Here is a 15694-nt window from a genome sequence, read left to right on the forward strand (position 1 = left end):
AAATGTGAAAAATGCCATGTTTTTTATAACAAGTAGTGGTTCCACAATCTATCTAATAAGCAATAAGTATTTCCTATGTTTATATTCACATGGCATGTAGACAATCACTTCATTAAGCGATCTCCTGTATAAAATAATATCTTAATTAATCAGTCTTATTCTAAAACTTATTCTAAAGTCCAATAATCAGATCAGATGGTGTTAAACGTTTTAGTCTACGCACTTCACTATCACGTCGCATAACATATATAGCTGATTAGCGAGTACATTGTTATACACAAACGCTCTTTCGAAGTACTTCACACAAACACGTTGAATTACATTTGTTATAGGTTCTAGACGAATATCGCGTTGTATCACTTTGCTTGAAACATAGTACGGAGCATCAACAAGGGCACGCAACACTTTATTTTGGAACCGTTGAGTGATGGTTATATTAGATTTGCTAGCGGTACCCCGTAGCTGGAATCCATATAACCAAATAGGCTTGAGTATAGACTTATACAGCAATACCTTGTTATCTAATGATAACTTGGATTTGCGCCCGATGAGTCAATACATTTGATATAATTAATGATAGGTCCAAATTGTTTTCGTTTAGAGAGTATGTGCTTCTTTCAGGTTAGGCGTCGATCTAAATGCATACCAAGATAACACACAAGATTAGGGAAAAGGAGCCATTATCATTAAAAATTAAGTGTTAGAGTTGCATAAACTACATGTGTCTTTAGGCAAAATGTAAACCAAGTTACAAGACCCTCTGTAGACAGATAACTTATATAGCTGCTGAAAATAACGATTGTATCAACAGGCATCTATTTTAAATTTAGAATAAGGGTTTAGAACAAAAGGCGTTATTGTGTATTAAATCGCATCGGGTATATTCGTAACTAACTTTCTCTAGAAACCTCACTGACAAGCTTCACTGTTCAGTATGTATTGTCAAAGTGAGATCAAAATTTTTTCAGCGCGCTGAAAATATCTGAATTTGTTGATGAGTAAATCGAATTTACGTAAAATTTTACTTTGTTACTTTAATTTAAACAAAATGGCGGTTGAATGTGATCGAATGCTGTGTGAAGCTTATGGGAACCGCGTTCTATTGATTTAAGCATGTGAATACTGGTTTAAACATTTTAAAAACGGTAACTTTGACACCGAAAAAAGTGCGTTCCAGACAGACAAATGTAGTTATTTGATGACGAGGATTTGAAGACATTTCTCGATGAAATTATCAATGTGAAATTATCAGTATCAAACTGTGTGATGAGAAATGGCCATAATACGAGCAAAATACAACAATGTTATCCTTCAGTATGAGCGCTGGCCCATATGTTGGAAAATCAGTGAATATATACTTGGAACTACTTGTTGTACTACTTACTACTTGTTCCAACATATGATTTGTGACCTGTGAGAAATGGATCGATTTGTGGACAGCCTGAAAAGATACATCGTTCTTTCGAGAAGGAATCCATAAATTGTCTGAGAATTAAAAAAAATACCTGCTATCGATGGATAATAATTGAATCAAATACATTGTACTGATATTTAACAGTAAACTACCAAATTTAAAAAAAAATTAAAAGAAGTGAAGAGAATGATTGCTGAAAAACGTAAATTACGAAAAAAGTGCCAACAAAGCAGAACACCTGAAAATAACAATAGTTTAAACAATATAACCCAAAGACTGAAAAGAGAAATACTGAAAATTAAAAACAAAACTATAAATGACTATCTGAGAAATTTAACAGATGATAAAGAAACTCATTACTTACTCTGGAAAGCCACAAAATATCTAAAACGCTCATGTCTACACAGTCCACTTATAAGAGACCTTCGTGGCAATTGGGCACGTGACAATCACCAAAAAGTAGAAGCATTTGCTGAATATCTAGAAAAAAACCTTCAAACCAAACGAAACTACTATTGAACATAATTTGCCGGACATAGAAGCTGAAAATTCGATGATTGAATTAGTCACGCCGAAAGAGTTAATCAAAGTTATTAAAACTGATATTAGTCCCAGGAAATCACCAGGCTACGATTTAATAACAGGAGAATTACTGCAAAAACTACCAAGAAAGGGAATTACAAAACTCACCAACTCGATCAATACAACATTTAGATTAAAACATTTCCCAGGCATTTGGAAGATGGCGGAAATTATAATGATCCCAAAACCAGGGAAGTCACAAAACGGTTTTTGAAAAACTGCTGTTGAAAAGAATAAAAGCGTTCATAGAGAGAAAAAACTTAATAACAACACACCAGTTTGGGTTTATTAACAAGCACTCAACAATTGACCAGGTCCACAGAATAACAGATGTTATTGAAAAAGCCTACGAAAGTCAAGAAGTATGCTCAGCTATATTTTTAGATGTAGCACAATCCTTCGATAAGGTTTGGCATGAAGGCCTTGTTCATAAACTACAGAAAATGCTACCAAAACAACACACCAAACTATTAAGATCATATATTACAACCAGAATTTTTAGAGTCAACAAGAAGAAGCTTACTCTACAATAAAATAATCTAAAGCAGATGGACCACAGGGAAGTGTACTGGGACCAATGCTTTATCTACTTTACACTTGTGATATACCACAAATGGAAAATATCACGATGGCTACATTTGCTGATGATGCAAAATGTAAAACTTAGCCGGAAGGAACATATAAAGAGAAATGGAATTGAAATATAGGAAAATGTACTGGCTAATTGGAAGAAAATCACAATTTTCAATACATAATAAATTGCTATTATATAAGCAAATATTCAAACCTATATGGACATACGGAGTTCAATTATGAGGATGTTTTGCAAAGGTAACATAAATAAAATACAAAATTTTCAGAACAAAGTCCTGAGAGGTATTGTGTGTGCACCCAAATACTATAGGACTGATTATCTACATCGAGACCTTCAGATACCCACAGTCAGTCAAGAAATCAAGAGAATTGCAAGGGGGCATGAGGAAAGACTCCATTCTCACACGAATATTGAAATATTACAACTATTGGATACCACCATAACAGAACACAGACTCAAAAGAATTAAACCACCTGATCTTGTGTAGTGTTGTGTATTGAGGTGCATATGTTAAAAAATTCTGCAGTGACATGTATAAACATTATTTCACCAGAGACTGAGATAAGGCCGATGAGTCCTCCTAGTTCTATACCTAGATTTAAGTTATCATAAAGACAAATTGTAGGTTAGACGGAAACGACTACTAACAAGATATTAATTAAATAATTTTAAAAAATTTAAACCAATGTATGAGATAAAATTAAATTCCAGAATATATCTCTGTATATTGATGTCATAATCGGATTTTGATGTCAAAATATAATAAGAATAATTTAAACAAAACTAATACTGAATTTAGGCATTTACTGTATATTAATAAAGCATTCATTATTGAAGTTCAAACCAGTGTTGAAAGAATTTTCTGTTTTCAAAATATTTTACAAAAAAAAGAAGCAAAATATATACTTAATTTACTCATTAAAATTTTATTATGTTCATACATATTAATTAGTAACCCTGACATAGAAAAGCTCTTGAAATAACAAAACTAATGACTAAAAAATCGCTGTGACACTTTTCGTAAATATGGTAATTTTCATTCTTGTTGATTGAATAAAGTACATACCCGTATTTTAAACATGCATTACACCAAATTCTAATTGTCTTCGGATGTTTCCGTAAACAACTTAAAAACAACAACAAACGTAACATTTAAATATGGTGATAGTGACATAGTTTCACAAAATTTGGCAATATCTCTCTGTGGACTAATTCTTTAGCAAAGGAATTTTGTTTTTAAATCGTAATATTTATGAAAAAGAAAGAAATTTTAAATAATTTATAATTTTAATTTATTTTTTTGTTTATACACTGCTTAACAAAGAACTGGGAAAAATTTAATTTAATTTTTGCGATATTTTTGAAGTCAAATTTATTAATATAAACTTTAAACACTAATCAGTGATATGGGTCTTTTATCATGTTTCTGATAAAACCAGAATTCTGTCAGTATAGAACTTCTAAAATTTCTGGGCGAAGGTCTATACTAAACTATCTTCTATCCAAAGTTGCCGTGAACATACATCATCCAAATGTTTAATGTATTGCCTGCCGCAATTTGTAAATTCGTTTTAGAATCAGACAATATTTTCTTTGTCATTTTGTTCTAGTTAAAAAGAGACACAATGCTCTCTGTTACGTTCGAACATGGAACCGAACCAGCCTGTCAAAGTCGTCCGGTTGTCAAACGTATGCGAAATTCTTGAAAATAATAGTAATGACATTGTGGCGATCGCCACGACCCATTAGGCCACCACGCATTCAGCTACAAGTTCAAAGGTTGGCAACGCCGGTGGATTGGTACCATGCAGTTCCAGACTATAACAGACCATCGTGACGACGTCTCGCTCTCCCTTCTCTTCTCCACTGCCTTGTAACAGTACCACTTCCACAGCGCTACCGTACTTCCTTTACCTAACCTAATATCCTGTCAATTCTCCCGTCGACCACATGTATCATTGAATAACGAAATAAGCAAGTTTTATTCAGCCAGTGTTTTTAGTTATCGGTCAAATTCCTTCCAAAAATAGTAGTGATTGTTCGGACAAACAATCGTATCGACAGCATTCATTCCAGCACACATTCCGACTAACCAGACGAACATTCCTACAACATTATAACTCTAACCTATAAACTATTGTAGCTCTATAATTACATGTAGTTTTTAGATGTACTATAATGTTAAAATTATTATATTTGATTTGATTGAACATTTTGGTTTACAAATTACAAAAAAATTACGATAAAATACAAGAGGTTAACAAATTGTAAATACTTTATATTATAAGAATATTTACCCATTTATAGATGGAAGGGTAGCCCAGGGGTAGGGTAGCCCATTAGAAAGAACTTCTTTTCCCCTGTTACCTTTATAGGGATTAGATATTTACAAGTTAAATTAAACAGTTTTTTGATTGGTCACTGCCAATTTACCCATTCCTTCCTAATAAATAAAACTGAGAAGACCCCTGTGTCTCATTTGTGGAGAAACCAGTGTCAGGCTCCTATATTTTGGTGAAATGCAAAAAATCATTAACTGTCAGGAGAATTCATGACTTACGGAATTCATTGAAGGATGTGTTCTTGCCTCAAAAACTGCTAAAATTGTTTGTTTGCCTCAAAGAAATCGGTCTGTATTTTAAAGTCTATAATATACTATAATCTTTCCAATAAAATAGCCAATACAGTTTGTAAAAAATGTAAAATTCGGAATAAATATTTCCTTTCTATTTTATACTAATTAAAAAGAGACAGACAGATGACAAAAGTCGGTTCGTATAGGTATTGGACAACCCTGTTGTAAAATGTCTACCAAATTTTTGAAAAATTTCTTTAAACTTTTGAACACTTGTAATATAATGACACACAATATAAAGGACAATAACGCCTTGAAAACCTTTACTCATATACTTTCATCCAATAGCTCTCTTAGAGGATAATCATTATATTTTATATACGACTGTGCGCGTAATTTAGTTATTGCATCAACAAAGCTGTCAGAAAGACAACAATTTAGAGTACCTCCCTTTTTCCCATCATTTACTAGTCTTAATTTAGTACCCAAATTACACAACATAAATTGTTATACATAGCATAAATGTTACAGGCTCTATACAGTATCATATATGGTTTGTATAAACCGTTTCCTGTGTTGTTATTACTTTTATGGCTGACGAGTTTTACGTCCAATTAATAACTATATCTTATCATTTATTTTCCACTATATTCACTTCTACCAAAATATTCGAAATTATTTGATTAGCATTTGCTTTAACTGGTAACATTTTTCTAGTTATTTTTTAAAAACTAAAATTTGCCTAGAGCGCCATCTAGTATAATGAACCAACAATGCTCTTGTATGTCATTAAAGATATTTTACAGAAACTATGAGTATAACGGTTAGATGGCGCTTCGATAAAATAATAATTTATTTCATTATCCTGCCTCTGTTGGTTCCTTATTATAATTACAGGTTTGTCTATCGATTGATCGAAAACTACAAAAAAATCTTGTTTCATATATTACATTTTATGTTCTCAATTTAAAATAATTACAGAGTACAGTGTTTAATGGAAAATATGAGTGTAATTAGTATTGATTGTTTTAATAACCATAATATTTGTTCGTTTTTTAAATCAATTATGGGCGTTAATATTCATATTTTCAATTAATACAGGATGAGTTTTTAGAGTACCTTGAAATAAACGGACATTAAATCCAAGTATTTATTTTTGTTTGAAAAATATTTTTAGAAGACCTATGTTTTTTTAAGTAAGTTGTTATTGCAAGATAGCTTATAAACTATACCAGAAGACATCCCAGCGATCTTACCCAGCCTGGTTACTGTTGGGCCTTTAGACAACCTGTTACTTCTAAGCAACATTGGACTATTGGAGTTATTTTTGAAGAAATAAGTGGTGGCATTTTCGATGGTACGATAGTGTTTCATAAATTTCTTGAAGGATGTTAGTTGCGCTTCTATTCTGACAATGACAACAATATATTCAAATAATTATTATGACCATTCAGGCCTGTAGGATCCAAAATTTATTGGAAAATATTCTATTTACCTTTATTAATTTCAATTAATAATAATTAAAATTGATTGTGTTAATGAATTTAATTAATTTCTTTTTTAAAATTATACCGAGAAATAAAGTAATTTTTATCAATATAAATTCGACTTTCTTAAATATTTTAAAGTCTCCTTTTGCCAACGACGGTTTAAGTACCCACTGGAGAGTGACCAACTTAGAAATCATCCGAGAAGACATCCGGTCTTACTCAAACTGGTTACAGTAGGTGGACCGTCCTGTCGCCTTTACCACTGCGCCAACCAAACGGGCGATTCGCTTTTTAATATATATATATATATATATATATATATATATATATATATATATATATATATATATATATATATATATATATATTGGGAAATATAGTGTGGTGATCGCCACGACCCTTTAGGCCACCACGAATTCACCACCAGCAAGTACAAAGGTTGGCAACGCCGGTGGATTGGTACCATTCAGTTCCAGGCGATAAAAGACCATCACGACGACGTCTCGTTCTCTTTTCTTTTCTCCATCCCCTTGTAATAGTACCGTGGGGTCGTGGCGGTCGCCACAATAGTATTATTATCTAGATTTGATTGTGGAACATTTTTAAATTTCAGAATATCATTTTTCTCCTGTTTCTTTTGTAAATTGAATAGAAATTTTGCATATTATTACATTTCATGGAATAAAGCTACAAAAAATTCACAAGGTACTTTAAAAATATGTACAAAGAAAATTCGCATCAGTAACAGCAGTTATTACAGAAATTACGTAGAATATAGTAATAATAATTTCAAATTTGCAAAACAAGTTATAACCAGGCACCAAAATAAAGAAGGAATATACAGCTTCATCTAATTTCTAGTAAAATATATATTATTATTCTATTCATTGTAAAAACTAAAAATATAAATGCTGTAAATGCATACGGAATGTGGGTCAACAATTAGCTGCTAATGTGCCATAATCATCAAACGCGTTAGCGTATAATACTACAAGATATAATTGAACTAAGTAAAATGCTTATTTAAAAGTAATTATGCTCTGTTACAGCCGTAATTGGTGGCAGAAGTAACTATTACAGATAAAAACCTTGTATTTTTTTATTAGAAAAAGCTACTTTCAGGAATTGCTTTGCACGGAACACAAAGATAGATAAAATGATAAAATAATAACAAAAAATATTACTCGAAATTTACAACACATATGAAAAAAGAACGAACATCGTAATTGATAAATGTCATTGTGTCATTGTCATTACACTCATTGCACCGCATAGAGAAATAGAGATTTTAACTTCATAGGAAATTTTGGCGACGTCCAACATCTAGATGTCGCTACCTTTATCTTATTACTTGTTTTAATCGCTACGCTATAAATCCCAACAGGATCTGATTGGCCCACTTCGCTTCTATGGTACGTTTCTTGTTTATTTATTTTGAACGCCATTTTCAGTATTGCTGACATAATTGCATAGTGCGTTTAGAGATTAAATTATTAGTTCATTAGTATATATAAGTAAATAGTACACAGTAAAGTGAGTTATAGGTCTGGGAAGTGTTGTGTACCTGGATGCACAGATAGTAAAGAAATGCAGAACCGTTTTCGTTCGAAGAAGTATTTGGCTGTCATCAAAAAAATGATTGATAATGTGAAAAATTCCAAACCGATTGGATTAAGTATCAAAGAAAATTTATGATCGTTACAATATGTTTTGTTGTTGTAAGTTGGGGTAAGTTTATTCATATATATAAATATCAAATATTAATTTTTTTAATTTTAGAAATTAATCCCCTTCCGAAAAACGCTACGAAAATGGTTATATACTTTTCTTTTTCGTGAATGGAAATCTATTAAGAGAGAACAAATTTGCTAAAGTATCATCAATTTAATAACTACCTTGAGGGGTTTATTTCATTAAAGAAAAAAACTTTAATTATCCAAATAATATATTGGTTTAAGGCTAGTTAACCAAGATGGTTTGTTCTGAATCTAGGTCATGAATTCGGGAATATACATCCTCAGCTAGTATGTTTTAAAAATCATTTGAAGAGCTCAACGTAAGTTAATTTTTTTCATCTCATTGGCCTCTAGGTAATTGTGAAGAGGATGAACATGAGGGCTCTAAATATTTACATTCTATACTAACCGGGGATGAAATGAAAATACTGTCAGTAGGTCTTTGAGCCATCTCTTGTTATTCTTTCTTATTTAATTTAGCGATTTTGCAACGTCGATAATATGTTATATCAAAATTTTTGTCAATTTTTTTTAAAGAAAGTTTAAACTATTTCAATTGTACATTCCATAATGATCTATCAGATAAATTATTAATAGTACAACTATATTAAAATATAACAAATATGAAAAAGGAAAAGATAATTTTAATTTGCATTGTACCAAGTTTTTTGTATATATACATATATGTATATATATATATATATATATATATATATATATATATATATATATACATATATATATATATATATATATATATATATATGTATATATATATATATATTACATTTATTTTTATTTATTTTTACATATTATATTTTTATTTATATTTTATTTAATAAATTTATTTCAGAAACAAAATTGTTTTTTTATTTAAATTTCATTGGTTAAGTAAACATTACGTCAAGGCTGTCACGTGCCAAACATTACTAATGAGCAAATCAAATGTTTTCACAGTAAAATATTTCTCTTACAGGTGCCTATAATGGAGATTTAAATTGGCCAATCAAATTACTAGAACGGCCAATTATGTCGCCCTCTGGATGTTTGACAAAGCAAAACTTTGACCCAGAGTCCTCTATTGAGTTACATCTAAATTACTCTATGTTGCACCGATACATAAAAAGGGCGGCAAAAGAAGAAACACTAACAGAATCGCAAAAACGATATCGAAAAGAATGTTTACAAGACCATGCATATCCGGTTTGGTGGCGCAGTGGTAAAGGCGATGAGACGGTCCTTCTACTGTTGCGACAGCCGCGGGTTCGAATCCTGCTGGGGCATGGTCGTTAAATTTATGTTTATGAATTTTCCAGGCAAGAGTGTAAAATCCGACAAGGAAAATGATCCTAGTCACGCCAATAACCAGGCTGGGTAAGACCGGATGTCTTCTGGGGTGATTTCTAAAGTTGGTCACTCGCCAGTCGGTAGGCTTAATGCTGAGGACCGTGGTTCGGAGCCCACGTTAAACTGTTAGGTCCAGTCCAGATAAACCCATAGTTGGTAAAAGGAGATTTAATATATATATATATATATATATATATATATATATATATATATATATATATATATATATATATAAGACAATGCATATATTTAGCATATAAAATAATATGCATAATAATAAGAATCAAACAAATTCAGAACTCAAACAGGACTAATGCAAGGTGGACAGTCTAAGCCCAACATTGTTCATAATATTGATTGTTAAAATAATAAAGAAATACAATTTCGAAAAGACAGGAACGAGCTTTTGATGATTTACTTATAATAACTCATTTAGCTTGTTTACAGAAATGCCTAAGTAGATGAAATAGTATTCTAAGAGAATATAGCATGATAATGAACAAAAACTAAACGAAATTTATGGTAATGGAAGATATAACAAGATTTAACAGGTATTTAAATATCCGAGAACAGAAATTGAAGGTAATGGAACTCAGGAAAAGGACACTAATTTGTTTATTTGAAAAACTAGAGTATGCCGTTATTTAAGAAAGGTTACATCCAAAATTGCATCTACACATTCATTTGTGACATTAACGAAATGCCTTCTAGTTTAGAAATTTGAAAAAATCTTTTTTTTTATTTAAGAGTATGCCTTTAAATTAGTTATATTAGCTTCGGAGATGTAGCTGATATAGTAACGCGGATTTTTAAAAATTAAATATTAAACGCTTCATTTGGTGGTACCCCTTAAGAATATATGAAATACTAGCGACCCGCCCCGGCTTCGCACGGGTGCAATGCTGATACTAAATTAAATACACTACAGAAAAAATATGAACGTTGTATATAAAAACATAGCGGCCCGCTCCGACTTTGCACGGGCATAAAATATATATGCCTATGTCACTCAATGAAAACATGATTAAAATCGATCCAGTATTTTTGGTTCATTCATTACTGCCCTTGGCCTGCACGCATTAAATTTGGAGTAAAACAATTCCTCTTCCCCTATACTTACTATGAAGATTTCCCGCTATCTTTGGAATATCTAAATTCATACAATTTTTATTACATTACACATTTTTAAACGCAAATTTTAAATTTGTAATATCTCCGAAAATATTTGTTTAATTTACATGCTGTAAGGAACCATATTGATCTATATTAATTGCACACTGTATTTAAGGTACTTAATTCGATAAGGATTAATGCCGTATTGCTTAAAATAGCTTCGTAAATAAGCCATTTTCTCACGTAAAAAGTAAACAATAAAAATGGTTAATGTGGGTTATCCCTAAAAGATAAACATATACCATTGCGGACTTTTTTGTAGACCTTTTTATGGTGTACAATACTGTAGTACATTAATTTGATCTAACTCGTAGGGTTAGGCAGCGTTTTTGCTAATTGCTAAATAAGCCTAAAAAATAGGTTAATTTACGACATCACGTTAGAAACCTCTAAAATTAGCAATGTTGCCTTAGTATATTATGACTTTCACCTTCCTCTTGAATCACTCTATCTATTGAAAAAAACCGCATCAAAATCCGTTGCGTAGTTTTAAAGATTTAAGCGCACATAGGGATATAGGGACAGAAAAGGCGACTTTGTTTTATACTATGTAGTGATGATACACTGTCCAGTTGACTTTGGCTGAACGCAGGATAAGTACTTACCACAACATTCAGTTGAGTAAAGTCGAGGTTTCGTCAACCCCACAAGGCTATTAAGGCTATTTTTAGAGAAGACATCAAGAAAGATTTGAGATTTCAAGACACTCAAATAATATCAACAAGAAAAGAGCTATAAGACGAACCCAATCGGGCATACTACCTTCCTGATATTTTAATTATTCAACAAACTATGAAAAAGCAGAGTGCGGTGCCATGACAGGCACTTGCTTAAATAAAAGATATAGGTAACTGGATTAAACGGATTAAATAAATATTAGAGATACATTTACCCATCGGTACCAGAGAAGGTACTAACAGACTTATATAACGCAATTGAATGTTTCCTAAAACATTCTCACCGTTCAAACATTTATCAACGGCTAACAATCTGTCATTTTATATGTTCCGTGAGATCTCCTTAGCATCTCTGTGGTATATCTTACGTGGTAATTGACTTATAGACTGGGTCAAGACTGAACCAAGAAAAATTCTTAATGAAGACAATACCGTAGTGATGCTGTTAGTGATTACTTTGTATTATTGCTGCTATTTTTTGCAATAATACGTCATTTAATTTAATTAATTGGTCTCGGTAGACATCCGGAGTGGCAGTTTCATTCGACTTTAGAAGCTCTTAATATACTATACTTGATTGTTGATCCACCATATACAGAGGAAGAGTATATGGCCATCAATATTCCTCTTTGGTATCGATGGGGATGGCTCTAGATAGGCTTAGACCAATATATCAACTTTTTGGAGCTTGGAACTATCATATTAGATTAATTTTTTGTCGCCAGCCCCCATACGCCACATAACTCTCTTCAGTCTCTATTCTGCGCCATGGCTATTTGTCTCAAAACAATAAGCAACAAGCCAATTAAACAGTCCCAGGTCTACCATAGTAAAACATATTATTTTGCCAAAAAAAGTTTTTTTTATTCAACATAATTCCCTTCAAAGGTGATACACTGATAATAGCGATTCTCCAATTTTTCGGTATTACTTTTGTAGTACCATTTTTCCTTTGCTTAAAAAGAGCCCTCAGTTTCGGCGATCACCTCTTCATTCGACGAAACTTTCTTCCCAGCAAGCATTCATTTGAGATCTGAGAACAGGAAATAGTCGCTGGGAGACAGATCTGGAGAATATGGTGCATGAGGAAACAATTGGAAGCCCAATTCATTCGATTTTTGCCATCGTTTTCATTGACTTGTGACACGGTGTATTGTCATGGTGAAGCAGCACTTTTTTTCTTCAAATGCAACCGTTGTTCTACGATTTCGTCCGTCAAACGGCCCAATAACGCTTTATAAATAGTTGATGTTGATGGTCCTTCCTCTTCAATGAAAATTATCCAATGCGCATCCCAAAATATAGACACCATAATCTTGCCAGTCGACTCGTGCGTTTTCCACGCTTTGGAGCGGGTTCATCGAGGGTAGTCCACTCGGATGACTGTCGATTGGACTTCGGAGTGAAATGGTGGAGCGATGTTTCATCCATTGTCACATATCGACACAAAAACTCGGGCTTATTACGCTTGATCATCTTCAAACACCTCTCCGAATCATCAACTCGTTGTTGTTTTTGGTCAAAAGTGAGCCCGCGCGGCACCCATTTTGCACAGAACTTTCTTTTAACAAAGTCGAATTGTGGTTGAAAACGTGGTGTATCAAAGAAAACGAGACAAAATCTACCCATGTGACATTCACCCTTTGTAAAAGAAAATGTCCATCAGTAAAATTGAATAATCATGAACTTCCGCAAGCAGACAACGTTAAATATCTGGGAATGCATTTTGATCGACGTTTGACATGGAAAAAATATAGGGTGATAAAATGCAAACAGCTTGGGGTTAAACTAAACCAAATGTACTGGGCGTAAATCTAAATTATCATTAGATAACAATGATTTGCTATATAAGTCAATAATTAGGGCCATTTGGGCCTATGGCATTAAACTGTGGGGTACTTTTAGCAAATCTAACATAGATATCTTCCAGAGGTTCCAGAATAAAGTGTTGCGAGTCATCGTCTATATTACGTGTCCAACAAACTGATTCAGCGCGATATGCCCTTAAACCCATAACGAGTGTGATTCGGAGTGTTAGTGCGAAATACTCTGAAAGACTATTAGTGCATCCCAATACACTCGCTAAACAGTGAAATGTGTGCGATGACAGTGTAGTGTCTAGAATAGTTTTTAGAATAAGTTAGGATAGACTTTAAAATAAGTTAGAATAGTATCTAGAATAAGATTTAGATTATAAGTTGTACAATAGATCACTTACTGAGGTGATCTTCTAAATATTAGAATGGTTATATTATATAACTGAAATCATTTAATAATACTTATTGTCCACGAGCAGATTGTTGATGTATTTGCCCTGTCAGTTTCACCGAACTACCACCAGGGCGTCGATTACAAAAGGACGCGTTTGGAAAATTGAGGACACATTCCTCGGTACCACCTCCTACAGTTCTCATCTCTCTTCTAATAAACATATTTCTTTTAATATTTACCTGTTTATGTTTATTGTATCGCTCTTATTATCTTAATATATTGTTCACATCTGTTGTAATTACTTAAAAAAGGGTGTTAATATATGTGTTAAAGCCGCTGGAGTATTTTCTTTTATTCTTCATTTCTAACACTATAGTTATTAAGAAAATATCGATATATCGATATTATATATATAAATATCGATATTTTTTCGGCATCCCTAAGACCTAATATATTAATTTTCCATTTCATAACCCATCATTGCCACACATGGTGTGTACATTAGACCAGGAGAAGAAACAAGAATGAACTTAATGGATCAAGTCGAGCTTAGCCACGGTTCCCATGCTGCTATACGCACATTATGCGACCAGTCTCACCCACGCCATGAACACACGCTCTTAGGTCTTCTGCCCGGTCTGGCAGTGCCCGACGCCGTTTCTTCGACGTCTTCCTTCAGTTCTTCGGTGGCAGCGACTCGGCACAGTATGCCGACACGGGCGCTAGTGAAAATCTTCAGCTCTAGATCAGCTTATCAGCTGATCGCGGCCCTAGTACTACTGGAGATCGGCTGTTGGTGGACTGCGGTGATAGCAGGTGAGTAATTAAATGGTTTTAGTAAGTATCCCGCATGACGGAATTTATAGTAGTAGCAGAGGTTGCTGATAACTTATCGTCGGGTTATATTTGTCCCTTTAAATTTTAGCAAATTGTTAAAAAATTCATTGAAAAAATTCCTTTCGGTTTGGTTTTTCGAACAAATTATTTATAGTAAGTTGTTAAATTTTTTTCATTCAAGTATTAGCAGTTTTTTCTTTGTGCTAAACTTCGAAATCGGCGAAGTACTGCTCCACAACCCGAGTGCCTAATTTTATTTATTATTACTTTTAGTGGTTCATTAATTAATAATTAGTTAGTTCTATTCTAAATGTTATTCTAAAGCCTATACAACAGGTCAATTGAAAAGTATCCGGCCTACCATAGAAAAACACATTTTTTTGGCAAAGTTAGTTATTATTCAACATAATTCCCTTCAAGAGTGATACACTGATTATAGCGACCTTCCAACTTTTCGATAGCATTTTTGTAGTATGATTTGGTCTTTGCTTTAAAATAGGCCTCAGTTTCGGAGTTAACCTCTTCATTCGATGAAAATTTCGTCCCAGCGAGCGTTCTTTTGAGATTTGAGAACAGGAAATAGTCGCTGGAGGTCAGATCTGGAGAATACGGTGGATGAGGAAGCAATTCTAAGCCCAATTCATGTGCCCATTCATGACTTGTGACACGGTGCATTGTCTTGGTGAAGCAGCACTTTCTTTTTCTTCAAATGCGGCCGTTTTTTGGCGATTTCGTCCTTCAAACGATCCAGTAACGCTTTGTAGTAGTCGCTGTTGATAGGTCCTTCCTTTTTCATGGTAGTCAATGGAAAATTTTCGATGCGCATCCCAAAATACAGACGCCATAACCTTGCCAGTCGACTGTTGCATTTTCCCACGCTTTGAGCGGGTTCATCGTGTGCAGTCCACTCGGATGACTGTCAATTGGACTTCGGAGTGAAATGATGCAGTCATGTTTCATCCATTGTCACATATGGACGCAAAAACTCGGTTAAAAGTGAGCTCGCGCTGCACCCACTTTGCACAGAGCTTTCTCATACCCAAATATTCGTGAATGA

The 15694-nt window shown here is 33.2% G+C and overlaps 1 protein-coding gene across 1 annotated transcript in view; it reads left to right on the forward strand.

The window, feature by feature from the left end:
• Positions 1-14315: 14315 nt before the first annotated feature.
• Positions 14316-15694, forward strand: part of LOC143190435 (uncharacterized) — a 54683-nt gene continuing 53304 nt past the window's right edge. The window contains exon 1 of the mRNA XM_076394707.1: positions 14316-14616. Within this exon, the coding sequence (XP_076250822.1) occupies positions 14325-14616 (292 nt within the window). The 5' untranslated portion in view covers positions 14316-14324. The remainder of the gene's footprint in view (positions 14617-15694) is intronic.

The sequence above is a fragment of the Rhynchophorus ferrugineus genome, unplaced genomic scaffold, assembly GCF_030347505.1.
Source record: "Rhynchophorus ferrugineus isolate W39M unplaced genomic scaffold, kcgeb_rfMv2 rfM2, whole genome shotgun sequence".
NCBI lineage: Eukaryota > Metazoa > Arthropoda > Insecta > Coleoptera > Curculionidae > Rhynchophorus > Rhynchophorus ferrugineus.